Source organism: Ursus americanus, chromosome 7 (assembly GCF_024610735.1).
Source record: "Ursus americanus isolate L20-20 chromosome 7, mUrsAme1.1.p, whole genome shotgun sequence".
Lineage (NCBI taxonomy): Eukaryota > Metazoa > Chordata > Mammalia > Carnivora > Ursidae > Ursus > Ursus americanus.
This window is the reverse complement of record NC_142133.1, coordinates 51,522,813-51,538,344: the sequence shown is the minus strand read 5'-3', so window position 1 is coordinate 51,538,344 and position 15,532 is coordinate 51,522,813. Positions and strand designations below refer to the sequence as shown.

At 41.3% G+C, this 15,532-nt stretch overlaps 1 protein-coding gene across 1 annotated transcript in view; it reads left to right on the top strand.

Annotated features, from left to right (window-relative positions):
- The window catches only part of ACOXL (acyl-CoA oxidase like), a 306,567-nt gene that overhangs the window by 128,178 nt on the left and 162,857 nt on the right, over window positions 1-15,532 (top strand). Inside the window, exon 11 of the mRNA XM_045808789.2 lies at window positions 12,733-12,886. Coding sequence (XP_045664745.2) covers window positions 12,733-12,886 — 154 coding nt within the window. The remainder of the gene's footprint in view (window positions 1-12,732; window positions 12,887-15,532) is intronic.

Here is a 15,532-nt window from a genome sequence, read left to right as displayed (position 1 = left end):
TATGTATTTGTGTGTGTGTCCAGTTTATTTTGTTCAATGTAATATCTTAATGTTCCTCAATGTTGTTGATAGTTTGTTAATTTTTAGTGCTGAGTAGTAACATTAAATGAATAAACCACAATTTTTTAATCCATTCTGCCAGGGCTGAACATTTGGATTGTGTCTAGTCTTTTAGCTGCAATGAATAAGACACAGTGAATATTCTTGTACAAGTCTTTCATTTTTCTTAGGGCAAATACCTAGAGAGGACTTGCTGGGTAATTGGGTAAGTATATGTCTAACTTTATAGAAACTGCCATTTTTCAGAGAGGTAGTATCATTTTATACTCATTTGAGCAATGTATGAGAGTTCTGGTTACTCTATATCCTGAGATATTTTAAGTATCTCAAAACTGTTACAAAAAAAATTAGGTTGTATGAGTCATCTAAGTCTGTTCTATTCAAAATTGTCTGGGCTCTTTTGACTTGTCTGGGCACTTTGCATTTCCATGTTTGGACCTGCTTATCAGGTGGTTGTTGTTGTTTTTAAACAAAAAGCCTGATTGTATTTATTTGTGATTGCATGGATTCTATTAAGCAATTTGGGCAATGCTGGGTCTTTCAAATCCAAGAAGATGGTTTATCTCTCTATTTATGTAGGAATTTAATTTTTCTTAGCATGTTTTATAATTTACAGTGTAGAGATCTTTCACATTTTTTACTAAATTTATTCAAATGGAATTGCTTTTTAAAATTTAATTACCAATTGTTTCTTTTTAAAAAAAAATTCTTTTAAAAAATTGTTTCTTTTTAAATTCTCTTTGTTTCTCATAATTTTTTTTTTGTCTTGAAGTCTACTTTCTTTGCTGTTGTTATAACCATACCGGTTTTCAAATGCCTGGTGTTTTCATGGTCTATCTCTTCCCACCCTTTTATCTTAACCTATCTGTCATTGTATCAACCTACATGTGCCATTGTGAGATTTTTATAAACAACATATGGTGAGGTCTTGCTTTTTATCCAGTTTGATAATCTTATAATTTGGAATGTTAAGCTCATTTTTATTTACTGTAATTCTTTTTTTTAATATTTTTTATTATATTATGTTAGTCACCATACAGTACATCCCTGGTTTTTGATGTAAAGTTTGATGATACATTAGTTGCGTATAACACCCAGTGCACCATGCAATACGTGCCCTCCTTACTACCCATCACCAGCCTATCCCATTCCCCCACCCCCCTCCCCTCTGTAGCCCACAGTTTGTTTCTCAGAGTCCATAGTCTCTCATGCTTCATTCCCCCTTCTGATTACCCCCACTTTCGTAATTCTTAATAAGTCTACCATTTTGCTACTTGCTCCGTTCTGTCTTTTCTTGGTTTCTTCATTCCATCTTTCTTCTACCTAATGAATACTTTAAGTATTGTAATATGCATCCTTATCTTGCTAGTACCCACCTTGAATTGGTATTATACCACTTTATATAAGATGTGAACTTAGAAGACTATAATTCTTTCTTTTGGGGGGGGGGTTATTGAGTATTTTTTTAGTATTTCATTTTATCTCCTCTCTCCTTTTACCTGTATTTCTTTTCTTTTTCTTTTTCCCAAGAATCTGGAGTGTATGTATTTAGGCTCCTTAAATGATTCCAGTGAACAGACAGAGTTGAGAATGACAGGAGCTTTTGGGGAAGCTTCCTAGTGTGACCTGGAAATAAACTTCACTAACAGATAAAAGGGAGCAATATTAAATTATCATGAAAACAAATTGGATCAAAATAACCTGATATGAAACCTGATAATTTTTCACATTCATGGCAAAGGAAAATAAAATTCTTTTTTGAATTTTTTGCCCAGTGGTACTTGTAACCATTACAAAGAGGCAAGAGTATCTACACATTTGCTTCTTTGTCCACTATTCACAATCTACGACATAAGAAGTTAATAGACCACATAACAAAGAGTTGCCATATATTCCACATTTATAAGTTTATATATACACACATATACACATGCATCTTTATGTATAACAGAAGTGTGATATGTATAAGCACATGCTTTTCCTTTTTCTTCAGCTGTATTTATTTTTTATCTTCATTTAAGCTTAATTTCCTTTGATTTTATAAGTGCTGTATTGCTACTATTAGTAAACATTAAAGTTTCTCTTGATTTTAGGGAGATACCCTCCAAACGCCAATATCAGAGAAATAGGTCACAATGCTAGCTTACGGTTTCAAGGGGAAACGTGAGAGGTGATTAATGGAAATTAATTAGTAATTTACCCCATGCCATGCAAGGGTAGCACAGTACTGAACAGGACAGGGTCAGGTCCATGCCTCATCAAGCTGTCAATCTAATTGACCCCAGGACCTTCCAGATTTTCCTGACTTTCACCTCCTTTGCACCCTCTGTGGTTTCTGGCCTTGCTCAGGGTCCCCACTGTGGTTCTGTTGTTCCTTCCTCTTTGTTACTTTCTCTCTATCCCCCATGGCAGCAGGGGGTTCCACCTACTGAAAATCTGGTTATTGGAATCTTCAGGAAGAAACACTTCATCTGGGGGGAAGAGGTTGTCTGTGTTTTAAAACAAGCCCAGAGAGAAGCCGGCATTTTCTGTGACATATTCTGGCTTTCCTGTTTCTCTCTAGTTTATAGCCCCTGTTGCCCCTTCTCTGACTTGTGAAGAAATAGTTCAGTGAAGCTAGTTGTAATGTGGCAAAATCCAATACTGAGAATACCTCTTCCCGCTTCATACCCATTATTTTAAAAAAGGTTATCAGACCTTGCTTCTAGGCCCCATCTGTAATTTCCATAGGTATAGTGCTGCCGATGAACTGGCTTCAAGTGTCAGGGGCTGGGTAACCTCAAGTTTGATGAATTAGATGTTTATTCAATGTGCTGGGTCCTCCTCAAGCACAGAGAAATACTCATGAGAGTAGTCTAGACCTTAAGTGTATGTGTCTGGAGTTAGGTGAGCAAGAAAAACAGACCACCAGCTAGGTCAGCTGGCCCTGCCTCTCCTCTCTTCTAATGTGACAAAACATGAATCCTTAGAGCTCCACTTCACAGTTAAAGGCAGGTAATAGACACAAGGTGGGATGGCTTCTTTCAGTGCACTTGTGTTTCTATATTCAGTAACTACATGGTACCTTGCTAGTAAATTTACCAGGTAAAATACAGTCACCCAAATTTGAATTTTAGATATCCAATGCATAATTTTTTAGTCTAAGTATACCCTAATACTTAAACTTAGAAATTATGCATTGTTTATCTGAAATTCGCATTTAAACAGGTATCCTCTGTTTCTGTTTATCAAATCTGGTGGTCCTGCTTGCTAGGCTAGTGCTGGAGTCAGACACGGTCCCTGCCACGTGGAGCATGCAGTGCCTTGCCTAGGGCTTGACAGTAGCAGGTCGGCAAGCTGCTCACCCTCGTCCTTATCCCCTTTCTTCCCAATCGCCTCCATAGGCCTGGAGACAGGGAGGACCTGTCTAGCCCTTAGTGAGCCCAGTCACCCCCACCCTGCATCACTCACATTCTCTTGCCTTTAATGAGGAGGGGACAGAAACTTGATGTCCTCTGGAGCTTGCTCAGTCCAGGAAGGGATGGGACTCTTCTCCCCACTGGCTGCTCAGCTGCTGGGTAGCAGGACTGACTTGATGACGTAAGGGCTGGCTTGATGGGGGCCTCTGAGAAAGATGATGGGCTCCTGAGGAGCCTGCCAGGGCTTTTCTCCCTGCCCACCCCCTCCAGACCTGGCAGATGTGTTCCCTCCTCCCTTCCTTACATGACTTATGTGTCAGGCACTTCTTCAGTCTCTGAGGACTCAGGAGCCGACAGTCCTGCCTGAGTGGCCCTTGTGACAAGGTAGGACTCCTGTTTTCTGCCTTTGGCCATGGATGCCATCCTTAGGTTTCTTAGTAACCTCTTCCCATGGGGCCTGGGATATCCGAGGCCTGCTTCCCACTGCTGAGTGCTGATGGCACCCTGCATGCTTCCTGGCTCGGGGGCACACTGGTGGGCACTTGGCATGTGGGTCTTGCTGGACATGTATGCCGCACTGCCCGGCCATGCCCTCTATCTTTTTACCCACTGACTGTGATGACAGAACGCCTCCTGTGGTGGCCAGTAATGCTCAGGTCAGCTTGCCATCACCCCCGAGACTCAGGTGTCCTACGCCCACCCTACCAATGACCACATTCTGGCAAGTTTGCCTCCTGCATGAAGATTACTCAAGGCCCCCCCTCCTTCTTACCTCACCGGGGTCCCCCCCAGTTCCCCTTCCTGCACCCTGCCCCTCACATGCAGCCTGGTCTTCATCAGATCCATCCTCCACAAGCAACCACACCTAAATAGAATCTGAACTCCCACTTGACTGCTGAGACTCTCCCAGTGTCTTCCCTACGGATAAACTTAAGCTCCCTCCCGTGGCTTTGGAGCACCTTTCTCTGCCTGGCCCCTGCCAACCTCCACCCCACTTCTGGGTCTTCTCTCCTCCACACTGAGGCTCCGTACTCAGTCCCTGCCTTGCTTCAACCTTCTCACAAGCAGCCTCCCCACCTTGCCTCCACATTCATCTCTCACATCTTTGTCTTCCTTCCCCTGGCAGTTTATAGTCATCTTTTGAGATCTAGTTCAGGCTGTCATCTCCTCCAAGACACCGTCTCTGAGTCTCTCCTAGAATGAGGAGCTCCCGATAAGCTTCTTGGAGCAGCCGGGCCCCTCTTATCATTGTACGGTTACTCTTGGTTTGTGGTTGTGAATTCTTCGTGCATAGAAATTGTGGATCCTTAATCTGGCATCTCCGCATCTAAGAGTGCCTGGCTCTCGGCACAGGTTGCTTCAACTGACCTGAATGAAACCGCCTTGTGTCATTACATCACACTTGGCCACGAGGTTGTTTGGAGCTTTGCTTCCAAACTTTCTGTTGGTCCCTGAAGCAGAAGTTCCATGATGTGAAGGAGTTAGTCCAAGAGCTAGCTGGCCAGGTCAGTTGGTAGCTGATACCTCTCCTGGGAATCATTTAGTGGAATTTGCTACAAAAATGAATTTCCTAGCTTTTAATGTTAGTATCTTAAGTGTACCAGCCAAAAGGAGTATTTTGAGTCTGCCTCGCCTCTTACTTCTTCCAGGCCAAATGGGTAGCTGAGGCAGCCCAGGCTGGGTTCTGGGCCAGGAGGGGTCACAGCACCATCGCTGTTAGCTTTCGGTTGGATTCAGTCATTATCTCTGGCAATCTCTTTTTACCCCACATCTTTAAGAATAAAATTCCAACAATAACTAACATATATCCAATTGCTTATCGTGTATCACACACTGTCTTAGTAACTTCTTTAACACCACAAGACAACTCACCAAGTTCCTCTTTGTTTTTTAATTGATGTTTCCATAGCACCTTGAACTGTGCCTGGTACCTTTTAAGTTAAGATTTCATTAGTATTTGTGGAAGAAATGAATGGGCAGAATGACACCCCAGGATTTCAAAAACTCACCAATGTCCTGTCCCTGTCAAAGAATGAGGCTCAGGATAGGTAAGGACTTACGATATTCCTCAGCAAATGAACACCACCATTTATGCATTGAACTTGTTTTTAATATAATCCTGAAATCTTACTGCCCAAAAGTCTTGCTTGCTGTTTTCATGTAAAGCAGGCTTTTGTAAATTGAATCCTGCCCTCTTACTGACTTAACAGTTGCAGAGATACTCTATCTGCATTTCTCCTGAATCTTACCCTGAGGGTGGGTTCTAAGAATTCAAGTAGATGTAACCTGTAAACAAATACTTCACATTTCTAGAGGTATTGCCCATAAAATAAACATATTTAGAAATGAGGAATAATTTTTCCGCAGAATCCTGAAATCTTAATTTATCTTCTTTGTCATTCTAAGTTTCTTATATCAGATTTTCATAAGATTCAAGTCACCTTCTGGACTCTAACATACCCTGCATACAGAAGGCTTCTCAGTTCCTCTTTGCAAGCAGACATGGGGTACGATAAAGAGTGAGAGTCACTCTCTATCTGGCAGATGGAGGCTCTCCCTCAGCAGGGCCCATGTCCTGTGAGTTTTAAGTAAAATCACAGGCCAGCATTGCAAAGAAATCTCACCAGACCTCTGCTAGGAGAGAGTTTCATGAGTCTTTCTTTTCTTAAGGCCTATTTATTTCTTATTTCTCCAATTTCTACCCTAGGGAATGCCTAGGACTGTGTGTGTGTGTGTGTGTGTGTGTGTGTGTGTGTGTGTGTGTGTGTGTTTAGGGAGGTCAGCAGGGAGTCATATATACATTTTTAAAAATGGTCAGCTCTGGGATTCTCTGAGAATCATTGTATGGCAGTCACCGCCCAGGACATGGGTGATGGTACTACAGCATAGACTGAGAATGCTATAAACTTTCTCAGGGCATTGGCATGGATATTATTTATCATGAAAAGAGCATGATGTTTAGAACTAGAGAGTCCTGGGTTTGAATCCTAGCTCTGTCCTGCTCTGAGAGACCTTGACTTAGGTATGTAACCTCAGTTGGACCTCTGTTTCTCCATCTGTAAAGTGGGGATATGATTTTCTATTTCATGAGGTTGTCAAAAGGATGAAATTAGGAGATAAATACAGACGCTCTTTGCTTATAGTAGTTGTTCAGTACAATTAGGTTTTTCTTCATCTAAGTGCCAATTAAACAAATGACCGTTTCCCTGTTTTTCCATTCGTCCCAGCTCAATGGTTTCAGTTAGGAGGTTTGACAGCAGACTAGCCTATTTGCTGTAGAATGAGGCCCAGTGCAACATCTTTTGCATGTTTGGGTTTCACTGAGGAAACAAGGATATTCAGACATTACAAGATTTTTCTATGGATGGAAACAGGTAAATAAATACCTTGAGCCAAAATTCATTTTATCATTAAGGAAATGAAAAGGCAAACTACAGAATGGGAGGAAATGCTTGCAATACATATATCTGACAATGGGATGTTATCCAGAATATGCAGTAACACTGAAAATGCAATTCAACTAAAAATTAGATGAGCAAGCCAATCGAATATGCACAAAAGATTTGGGTGGACACTTGACAAAAGAAAATATATGAATGTTCAGCCAACGCACACATGAAAAGGTGCTAGTTATCAGGGAAATGCAAATTCAAAGCAGGAGGGTTCACCATTACACATCCACTAGATTGACTAATGTTAAAAAGACCGAAAAGACCAATTATTGGCAGACGTGGAACAACTAGAACTCTCCTACCCTGCTGGTAGGGATGTAAAATTGCACAGCCACTTTGGAAAACTGCTTGGCAGTTTCTTAAAAAGTTAAAAATATATCTACCATATCACCCAGTCACTTCCCTCCTACATATTTGCTGAAGGAAAGTAAAGACATATGTCTCCTCTAAGATTTTTACATGAATTTCCATAGTGTTTTCTTTGTAATAGCCCTAAACTGGAAACAAGCAAAATGTTCATCAACAGTGAATGCAAAAATGAAGTGTAATATATGCATTGCATAGAATGGAATTCTAGTCAGCAATAAAAAGGAGCAGCTACTAATACACGCCACAGTACGGATGAATCTCAAAACCGTGTGCAGATGGAAAGAAGCAAGACATAACATACTGTATAATCTTATTTACATAAGATGTAAAGTAATCTCTAGTAACAAACACCAGCTTAGTGGCTGCCTGAAGATGAAGATCAATCAAGGAAGGAATGGACTGTAAAAAGGCATGAGGCATTTTTTGGAAGGTGTTGGAAATGTTCTGTAGCTTGACTCTGGTATTATTCTCATGGGTATGTACAGTTGTCAAAATTCATTAAATGGCATGCTTTGAATGAACGCAGTCTGTTGTAAAATAAATTATCCTCAATGTTGATAAGGAAAAAAGATAAATTGTTTATTTAAAGCAAAAATAGCAATGAATTTTATAACGTATGTAGAAGATATAGATAGGTAGGTAGATGGATGGATTGGTAGTTATTATACAATCTCGACAGGAGCACAAGGGATGGGAGAATGAAATGGAAGTATATTGTTGTAAGGTTCTTTAATTGTCTGAGAAGTGATATAACATTATTTGAGGGAAGAACGTGTTAGGTTAAAGATGCATATTTTAGACCATAAAAATCACTATAAAACATTAAAGTAACATAGGTAAAACTCTAACAGTGGAATACTAAAACCTATGCAATTAATCAAAAGAAGACAGGAGCAGAGGGAAAAGAGAACAAAGGACATATGGGATAAATAGAGGGAAAAACTGCAAGATAATAGTTTCAAACTCAATCATGTTGATAATTACATTAGGTGTAAATGGTTTAAACACTGCTATTTAATTTGCTGATTGTCAGATATAATAAAAAATCAAGACTGAACTAGATGCTTGCTATAAGAAACCCACCTAAAATATGAAGACAAATAGATTTAAAGTGTGAGAATTAAACATTTACACCTGCTAACATTAACCATAAGAGAGCTGGAGTGGATATGTTTTTTTAATAATATTTTTTTATTATATTATGTTAGTCACCATACAGTACACCCCTAGTTTTTGATGTAAAGTGCCGTGATTCATTACTTGCAGTGCACCATGCAATACGTGCCCTCCTTATGTTAATATTAGGTAGAGTGGACTTCAGAAAAAAGAATATCACCAGAGATAAAGAGGAACAATTCATAATGACGAAGCAGTCTACTCATCAAAAAGACATAATCTAACTGTGCATGGACTCACAAAATAGCCTCAAAATACATGAAGCAGGGGCGCCTAGGTGGCACAGCGGTTAAGCGTCTGCCTTCGGCTCAGGGCGTGATCCCGGCGTTATGGGATCGAGCCCCACATCAGGCTCCTTCGCTATGAGCCTGCTTCTTCCTCTCCCACTCCCTCTGCTTGTGTTCCCTCTCTTGCTGGCTGTCTCTATCTCTGTCAAATAAATAAAATCTTTAAAAAAAAAATTTATGAAGAAAAAATGGAAAGTATTGAAAGGAGAAATTAACAAATCTAAAATTATAGTTGCAGACATCTGTCATTCTCTTTGAGTAATTGATAAATAGTAATTACATAAAAATTGATATAATAAACAGTAATGATATAGAACATTACTAATGAACTTGACTTAAAAGAAATTTATAGAATATTCTATCCAAGAACAGCAGAATGCACATTCTTTTCTTATTTTATTTATCTAAGTATAATTAATATATAATATATGTTATATTATATATAATATATATGTTATATAACATATAACATATAATATAACAGTGTTATATTAGTTTTAGGAGTACAATGTATGATTCAACAATTCTATACATTTCTCAGTGCTTATCATCAAGATAATCATACTCTTAATCCCCTTCACCTATTTCACCCAATCCCCCAGCCACCTCCCCTTTGGTAACCACCAGTTTGTTTTCTATAGTTAAAAGTCTGGTTTTTTGGGGGTGCCTGGGTGGCTCAGTCATTAAGCATCTGCCTTCGTCTCAAGGCATGATCCCGGTGTTCTAGGATCGAGCCCCACATCAGGCTCCTCCACTGGGAGCCTGCTTCTTCCTCTCCCACTCCCCCTGCTTGTGTTTCCTCTCTCACTGGCTGTCTCTCTCTCTCTGTCAAATAAATAAGTAAAATCTTAAAAAAAAAAAAAAAAAGTCTGCTTTTTTGGTCTTTTTTTTTCTTTGTTCACTTGTTTCATTTCTTAAATTCCACATATGAGAAAATCGTATGGGATATATCTTTCTCGACTAACAATTTACTAATCATTATACTCTCTGGGTCCATCTATGTTGTTGCAAATGGCAAGATTTCATTCTTTTTATGGCTGTATAATATTCCATTGTATGTATATACACCACATCTTCTTTATCTATTCATCTATTGATGGATGTCTTTGTTGCTTCCATATCTTGGCTATTGTAAATAATACTGCAGTAAACTCAGGGGTGCATATATCTTTTTGAATCAGTGTTTTCATTTTCTCTGGATAAATGCCCAGTAGTGGAATTATTGCATCATATGGTATTTCTATTTTTATTTTTTGAGGAACTGTCATACTGTTTTCCACAGTGGCTGCAGCAATTTGCACTCAGAAACACTGCACAAAGATTCCTTTTTCTCCCCATCCTTGCCAACACTTGTTATTTCTGGTGTTTTTTATTTTGGCCATAATGACAGGTGTATAGTGATATCTCATTGTGGTCATGATTCGCATTTCCCTGATGATTTTTGATGTTGAGTGTCTTCTCATATGTTTATTAGCTATCTGTATGTCTTCTTTCGAAAAATGTCTGTTCTTTTCAAGTGCACATAGAACATTTATCAAGACAGACCATGTAAATTTAAAGGATTGAAATCATACAAAGTATGTTTTCTGATTAGAATGAAATTAGAAATTAATAACAAAACATCTGGAATAATCCAATATACAACACACATAATTTATAGGTCAAAGGAGAAGTCACAAGGGAAATTAGAAAGTATTTTGAACAAAATGAAAATGAAACAACGTAACAGAATTTGTGGTGTATAGCTAAAGCAGTGCTTAGAGGAAAAATAAAAATACATTAGAAAAGGAGAAAAGTAGAAAATCGATGGTGTAAATTTTCATTTTAGAAGCTAGGAAAAGGAACAAATCAAATTCAAATCAAGGAGAAAGAATAATAAAAATGAAAGCAGAAATCATTGAAATAAGAAATAGCCAAAAATAAACATAATTAAGCCAAAAATTATCATTTCTTTCAAAAAAATAGATAAAATTGATAAATCTTCAGCTAGATTAATTAAGAAAAAAAGAGACACAAATGATCAGCATCTAGAATAAATGAGAGGACATCACTACAGATCCTACAGACATTGAAAGGATAAAATTAAATACTATGGTTATTATTATTGATGTAATGTCAATATGTTTGACAATATATATGAAATAGAAAATTTCACGAAAGACATATGTTACCAAAAGTGACTGAAAAAGAACTGGAAAATCTGAATAGCTTCATCTGACATTGCTGGTGAAATCCACCAAATACTTAAGAAAAGAAAACATACTAACTTTACACAAACTCTTTCATAAAATGGAGGAGAAGGGAAAACTTTCTAACTCATTTTAGGAGCATTACCTTGAGACCAAAAACCAGACAAAGAAATTATGAGACCAATATCCCTGTGAACAAAATGTTAGTAGATCACATACAGTATATTTTACTATAAAATAATATGTAGTGATCAAGTGGTGTTTACCCCAGGAATGTCAAGCTTGCGTAACATTTGAAAACTAATCTATATGATTTACCATATTAACATTATAAAGGAGAAACATCATATAATCATCTCAATAGATGACACTCCATTGATAGAGAACAGTCAATGAATCAACACATCTAACTGCCATCACGCTTATCAGTCTCCAGAGTCTGAAGAAAGGCCATACTTCATGGTACTTTCCATGAGTTTGAGGTGCTTAGAGGAAAGTACCCAGCTCAGTGTGTTTACCACCCTTGATTAGAGCCCAGTCTTGGAGTTCGGTAAAGCATAGAGAGAAAGAGTTCACTAAAGCCTTTATTTCCAGCAGTTGTTAAAAACAATAACTCATTTTAAGAGACTTTAAAAACAAGGTCAATAAGAAGGTATTCAGAAGAAGGGAGCGAGAGGGAAACCTGTACCTTCCAGTATAGTATTTTGAAACATGGCGAGAAAAAAACCAGAACTAAGGGGCAGGTGTGCACATGGAGGGAGGCCCATATAGACATTGTGCTGCACAGTAGTCGTGGCCACAGGTGGCCAAGAGATAAAGGAAAATGGTGACTCTTACCACTTTGAAGGAAGAAATTATTCCTATCTGCATACATTTCTATTGGGGCTATAAGTAATTGCCGCAAACTTGGTGGCTTATAATAACACAAGTTGGTTATCTTATACTTCTGGAGATCAGAAGTCCGAAACGGGTCTCAGTGATGAAAAATCAGTGTCAGCAGGGCTGCATTATTTTTGGAGGCTCTAGGGGAGAATTGACTTCCTTGCCTTTTCTAGTTTCTGGAGGTTCCCTCATTACTTGGCTCGTGGCCCCTTCCTCCATTTCAAAGCCAGCAATGGCTGGTTGAGTCTCATGCTGTATCTCCCTGACTACTTTGTTTTCACATCTCCTTCTCCTGCCTCCCTCTCACTTATAAGGACCCTCATGATTACATTTGGGCTTCTGGATAATCCAGGATAATCTCCCAATCGAGAGATCCTTGATTTAATCACATCTGAAAAATCCCTTCTCCCACAGGGGCTAACATATTCTCAGGTTTCGGGGATGAGGATCTGGTCGTCTTTGGGGCCGTTATTCTGCCTAGCACTCTTTCAACGGAAGTAGAATTAGAAAAATTAAAACTATAAGAGACATGTAGAACATTTTTGTGTGAAGGGAAGAGGGAGATAGTTTGGAATGTGATCTTATGTGGTAGACTACAGCAGGGAGAGAGTTAAACTGAGTGCCCACTTTTCGTGGGGTCAAGGGGTGTGAAGATAGATGCCAATGGAAGCAATGGGGCCTCTGGGACTGGCAGAAATTAAGCAAGGAAGAAGTTTTCCAAGGGGAAGATGGCATGGTGGAGCCTTACAGCGGCAGGGTACAGGGTGACAGTTCTGAAGGGCACATGGAGATTTTGGTAGCATCTGAGGAAGGAGCAGGTGTCACCCTGGGTTTGCTTCAGAGGCTCCTGTGCTGTGGCTCCTGGGGGTGGGGGTGGGGGAGCTGCTGCATCCCTCACACGTCTGCGCTCCTCTTGCAGGTATGCCGGGGTCCTCCTGGATGAGGACATCTTCCATGGGAAAGAACTTGTGGATAGTCGCCCGCTGCAGGCTCTTGTGGCCGGGCTGAAAGCCTACAGTACCTGGGAGAACGTCAGCTGCCTGCAGGACTGCCGTGAGTGCACAGGAGGCATGGTGAGCCCCGCGGGTCCCAGAGGCACCAGCCCCCCAGATCCCCCTGCTGCAACACACGCGAAGGCATCACTGTGCGCCCGGGAGCAGGGCATCAGCTTCAGGAGGAAACCCATGTCTTCGTGACCCTGGGTGCATCACCTAGCCTTGAGATCTGGGCATCTGCCTCCTACCATGCTGCGGGGACTGATGGGGACCACCATGTTTGTAAAATACTAGCTCTGAGGGCCTGGCCCATGGAGCCCTGCAGTAAATGTCATTAAACTTGGTGGTGGCCGTTGTTGACAGTATGGGGAAGGGCCAAAGAGGGTCAGATGATGAAAGCACTTCTCTGATGTTTGAATCCCTTGGGAAGAAAGCAGGAAATGACCCCAAGGGTGTCCAGCCCCAGAAAGAGGGCAGACAGGGAAGTGCCAAGCATTGGAGACTGCTTAGCGTGTCCCCAGCCCTGGGCCTCAGACTGGATTGTGCAGTGAGGGGCACGAGGTGTGAGAAATCTCAGTTTGAGTCTTTGGAGAATTGAGGGGGACCCTGAGAACAGCTGGAATCTCTGCCCAATTCCCCCACAACCTGAGAGCAGAGGCTCCTGCAAGATGTGGGAAACAGGATTTGGAGAGTCTCTGCATCCTTATGGGGGCTTGGAGCTGGTAAGAAGGGAAACCCACATGGGGTCTGTGAGGGCGTGGCAGGTGGGGTGTGGGGTCGTGGACCTGTGATGCAGTGGCATGGCAGGGCTATGGGGATCAGCTGTGGTGGCAGCTGGGGTTCATCTCCAGATGACAGCCCTGTATTGGTGACCACCAGGACTACACTGCTTCATTGGCATGTGGGCTGGATGCAGGCACTGCTGGAGCCTCCAAAAGACATTTCCTAGAGGAAGGAGGGGAGGAGCCACTACTGGGTTTTTGGCCTGAGTTTGATCCTGAACTTGGCTGAATATTGTCCTATAAAAGCAGCCCTGAACCTGCAGGGGAGGATGACAAGTTTTAGCCTCAGTGAGAAGGGGTCAAGAGCAAGTTAAGGGCCGTGGCAGAAGATTAAAGGGGAAGCATGAGTTTCCAGAAAGTCTGCTGCCCTGCCACTCTGTATCAGAGCTGGGACCTATGGAGGGGTAAGGAGTGAGGGATGAAGGGCAAGGAGTGAGAAAGGGCTGGACCTTCACAATAGGTGCAGCCCGAGAGTTTCTTCCACATGAACAATATGGTTGGGAATGAGGACCTCCTGTGAAAGCCAGTATGATCACTTTTCTTAAGGTGGCTAAGTAAAGATGTGCCCATGATGCAGGGAGGCCTCAGATAGTTAGGTGTGCACTCTGTGTCCGTGACCATGGTGGGGTTGATGGTGGTGGACATGCCTGCTTTGCTCCCGTGGTTGTCGTGTGGGAGTCCACATGGAAGGAAACAGAATGCAGAGCAAAGTAAAAGCTGCACTGGGGCACAGCTGGGCCAGGAGCTAAGGTCCTCTGAGGCAGCTAAGTGCCATGGCTCATCATGACTTTCCTTTGTACCCTGACAAGGTGGGAGGCTCCTGCCACATGGTTGGTTTCCACGTATAGCTCCAGGGAGGTGGCTCTCTCTTGGAACAGGGGTTTGCTTGCAGCAGTTAGGAACAGAACTCCGGGATTCTGGGGTACAGCAAGAAAGTTTAGGTTAGCAGGTGGGAGGTAAGACCGGAAGTGACCCCCTCAGGCAGAGGTAGCCCACATAGGGGAGGGTTGGGGCTCTGCTGGGAGTGCTGAGCAGATGCAGATGTGGCTTCTGACAGGTGACTCAACCGGAGGGTGTGCTCAAAACCACCTGTGGTCTTCTCGTCTTCCGCTCTTGGCTCATTCCCTTTGATGGATTTCATGGGATGATGTGTCCAGCGGTCTCCCGTCCCTGGGCCTTCATATCCTCCCAGATGACCTGATGGACAGACAGGTTGTTGGACAGATGGACTGATGGCAAATAGGATGTGGATCGACAGATTGGTTGATTGAATTGTTGCCCTGTGCATTCATTATCTCTGATAATTTAGTTTCACTGGAATGTTACTAATTTGGCTCTTTGGGATTTAAGACTATGTATTTGAAAATGGGGAAGGGAAAAAGGCTGTTTAATGTCTTGCAAGCATTGACACTTAACAAAAGTGATCAGGTCTTCCTGTAGGCTTAGCTTATCTCGGGCCCGAGGGGAAGTTTCAAGACAGGGCAGCCTCCAGCATTTGGTCTAGGCAAGAGTTCAGCATCCCAGTGTTGTTGCTCTTAAACTGTTCTGTGCAAACCTTTGGATTCTGAGGTTCTTTCTCTCCGCATTTAATGTTTCCATAGCAGTCGGTGGTCTAATTTAATAATATTATCACTGTGTGTCAGGAAACCATGAGAATGTCTTAGGTTGGCTCTTTCTACAGAAGCCTCAGCAATTGTTGCTTTCTTTGGGTGATAGGTTGAATGTTGCAAGAGTGACATTTACTTGCTAAAAGAACATAGTGCTAAAAGAAGCACAGTCTGTCACTTTCTGTGCATAAAGCCTGGGATAAATGAGATCTCATACAAACTTATTTTTTTGCAAAATTAGATCATCAAATGAACAGTACTTGTTGGAACTTACATAATTCATGTTCATGCAAGCACATCATTGCCTTAATGACTGCTGATTAAGAGTCATTGTT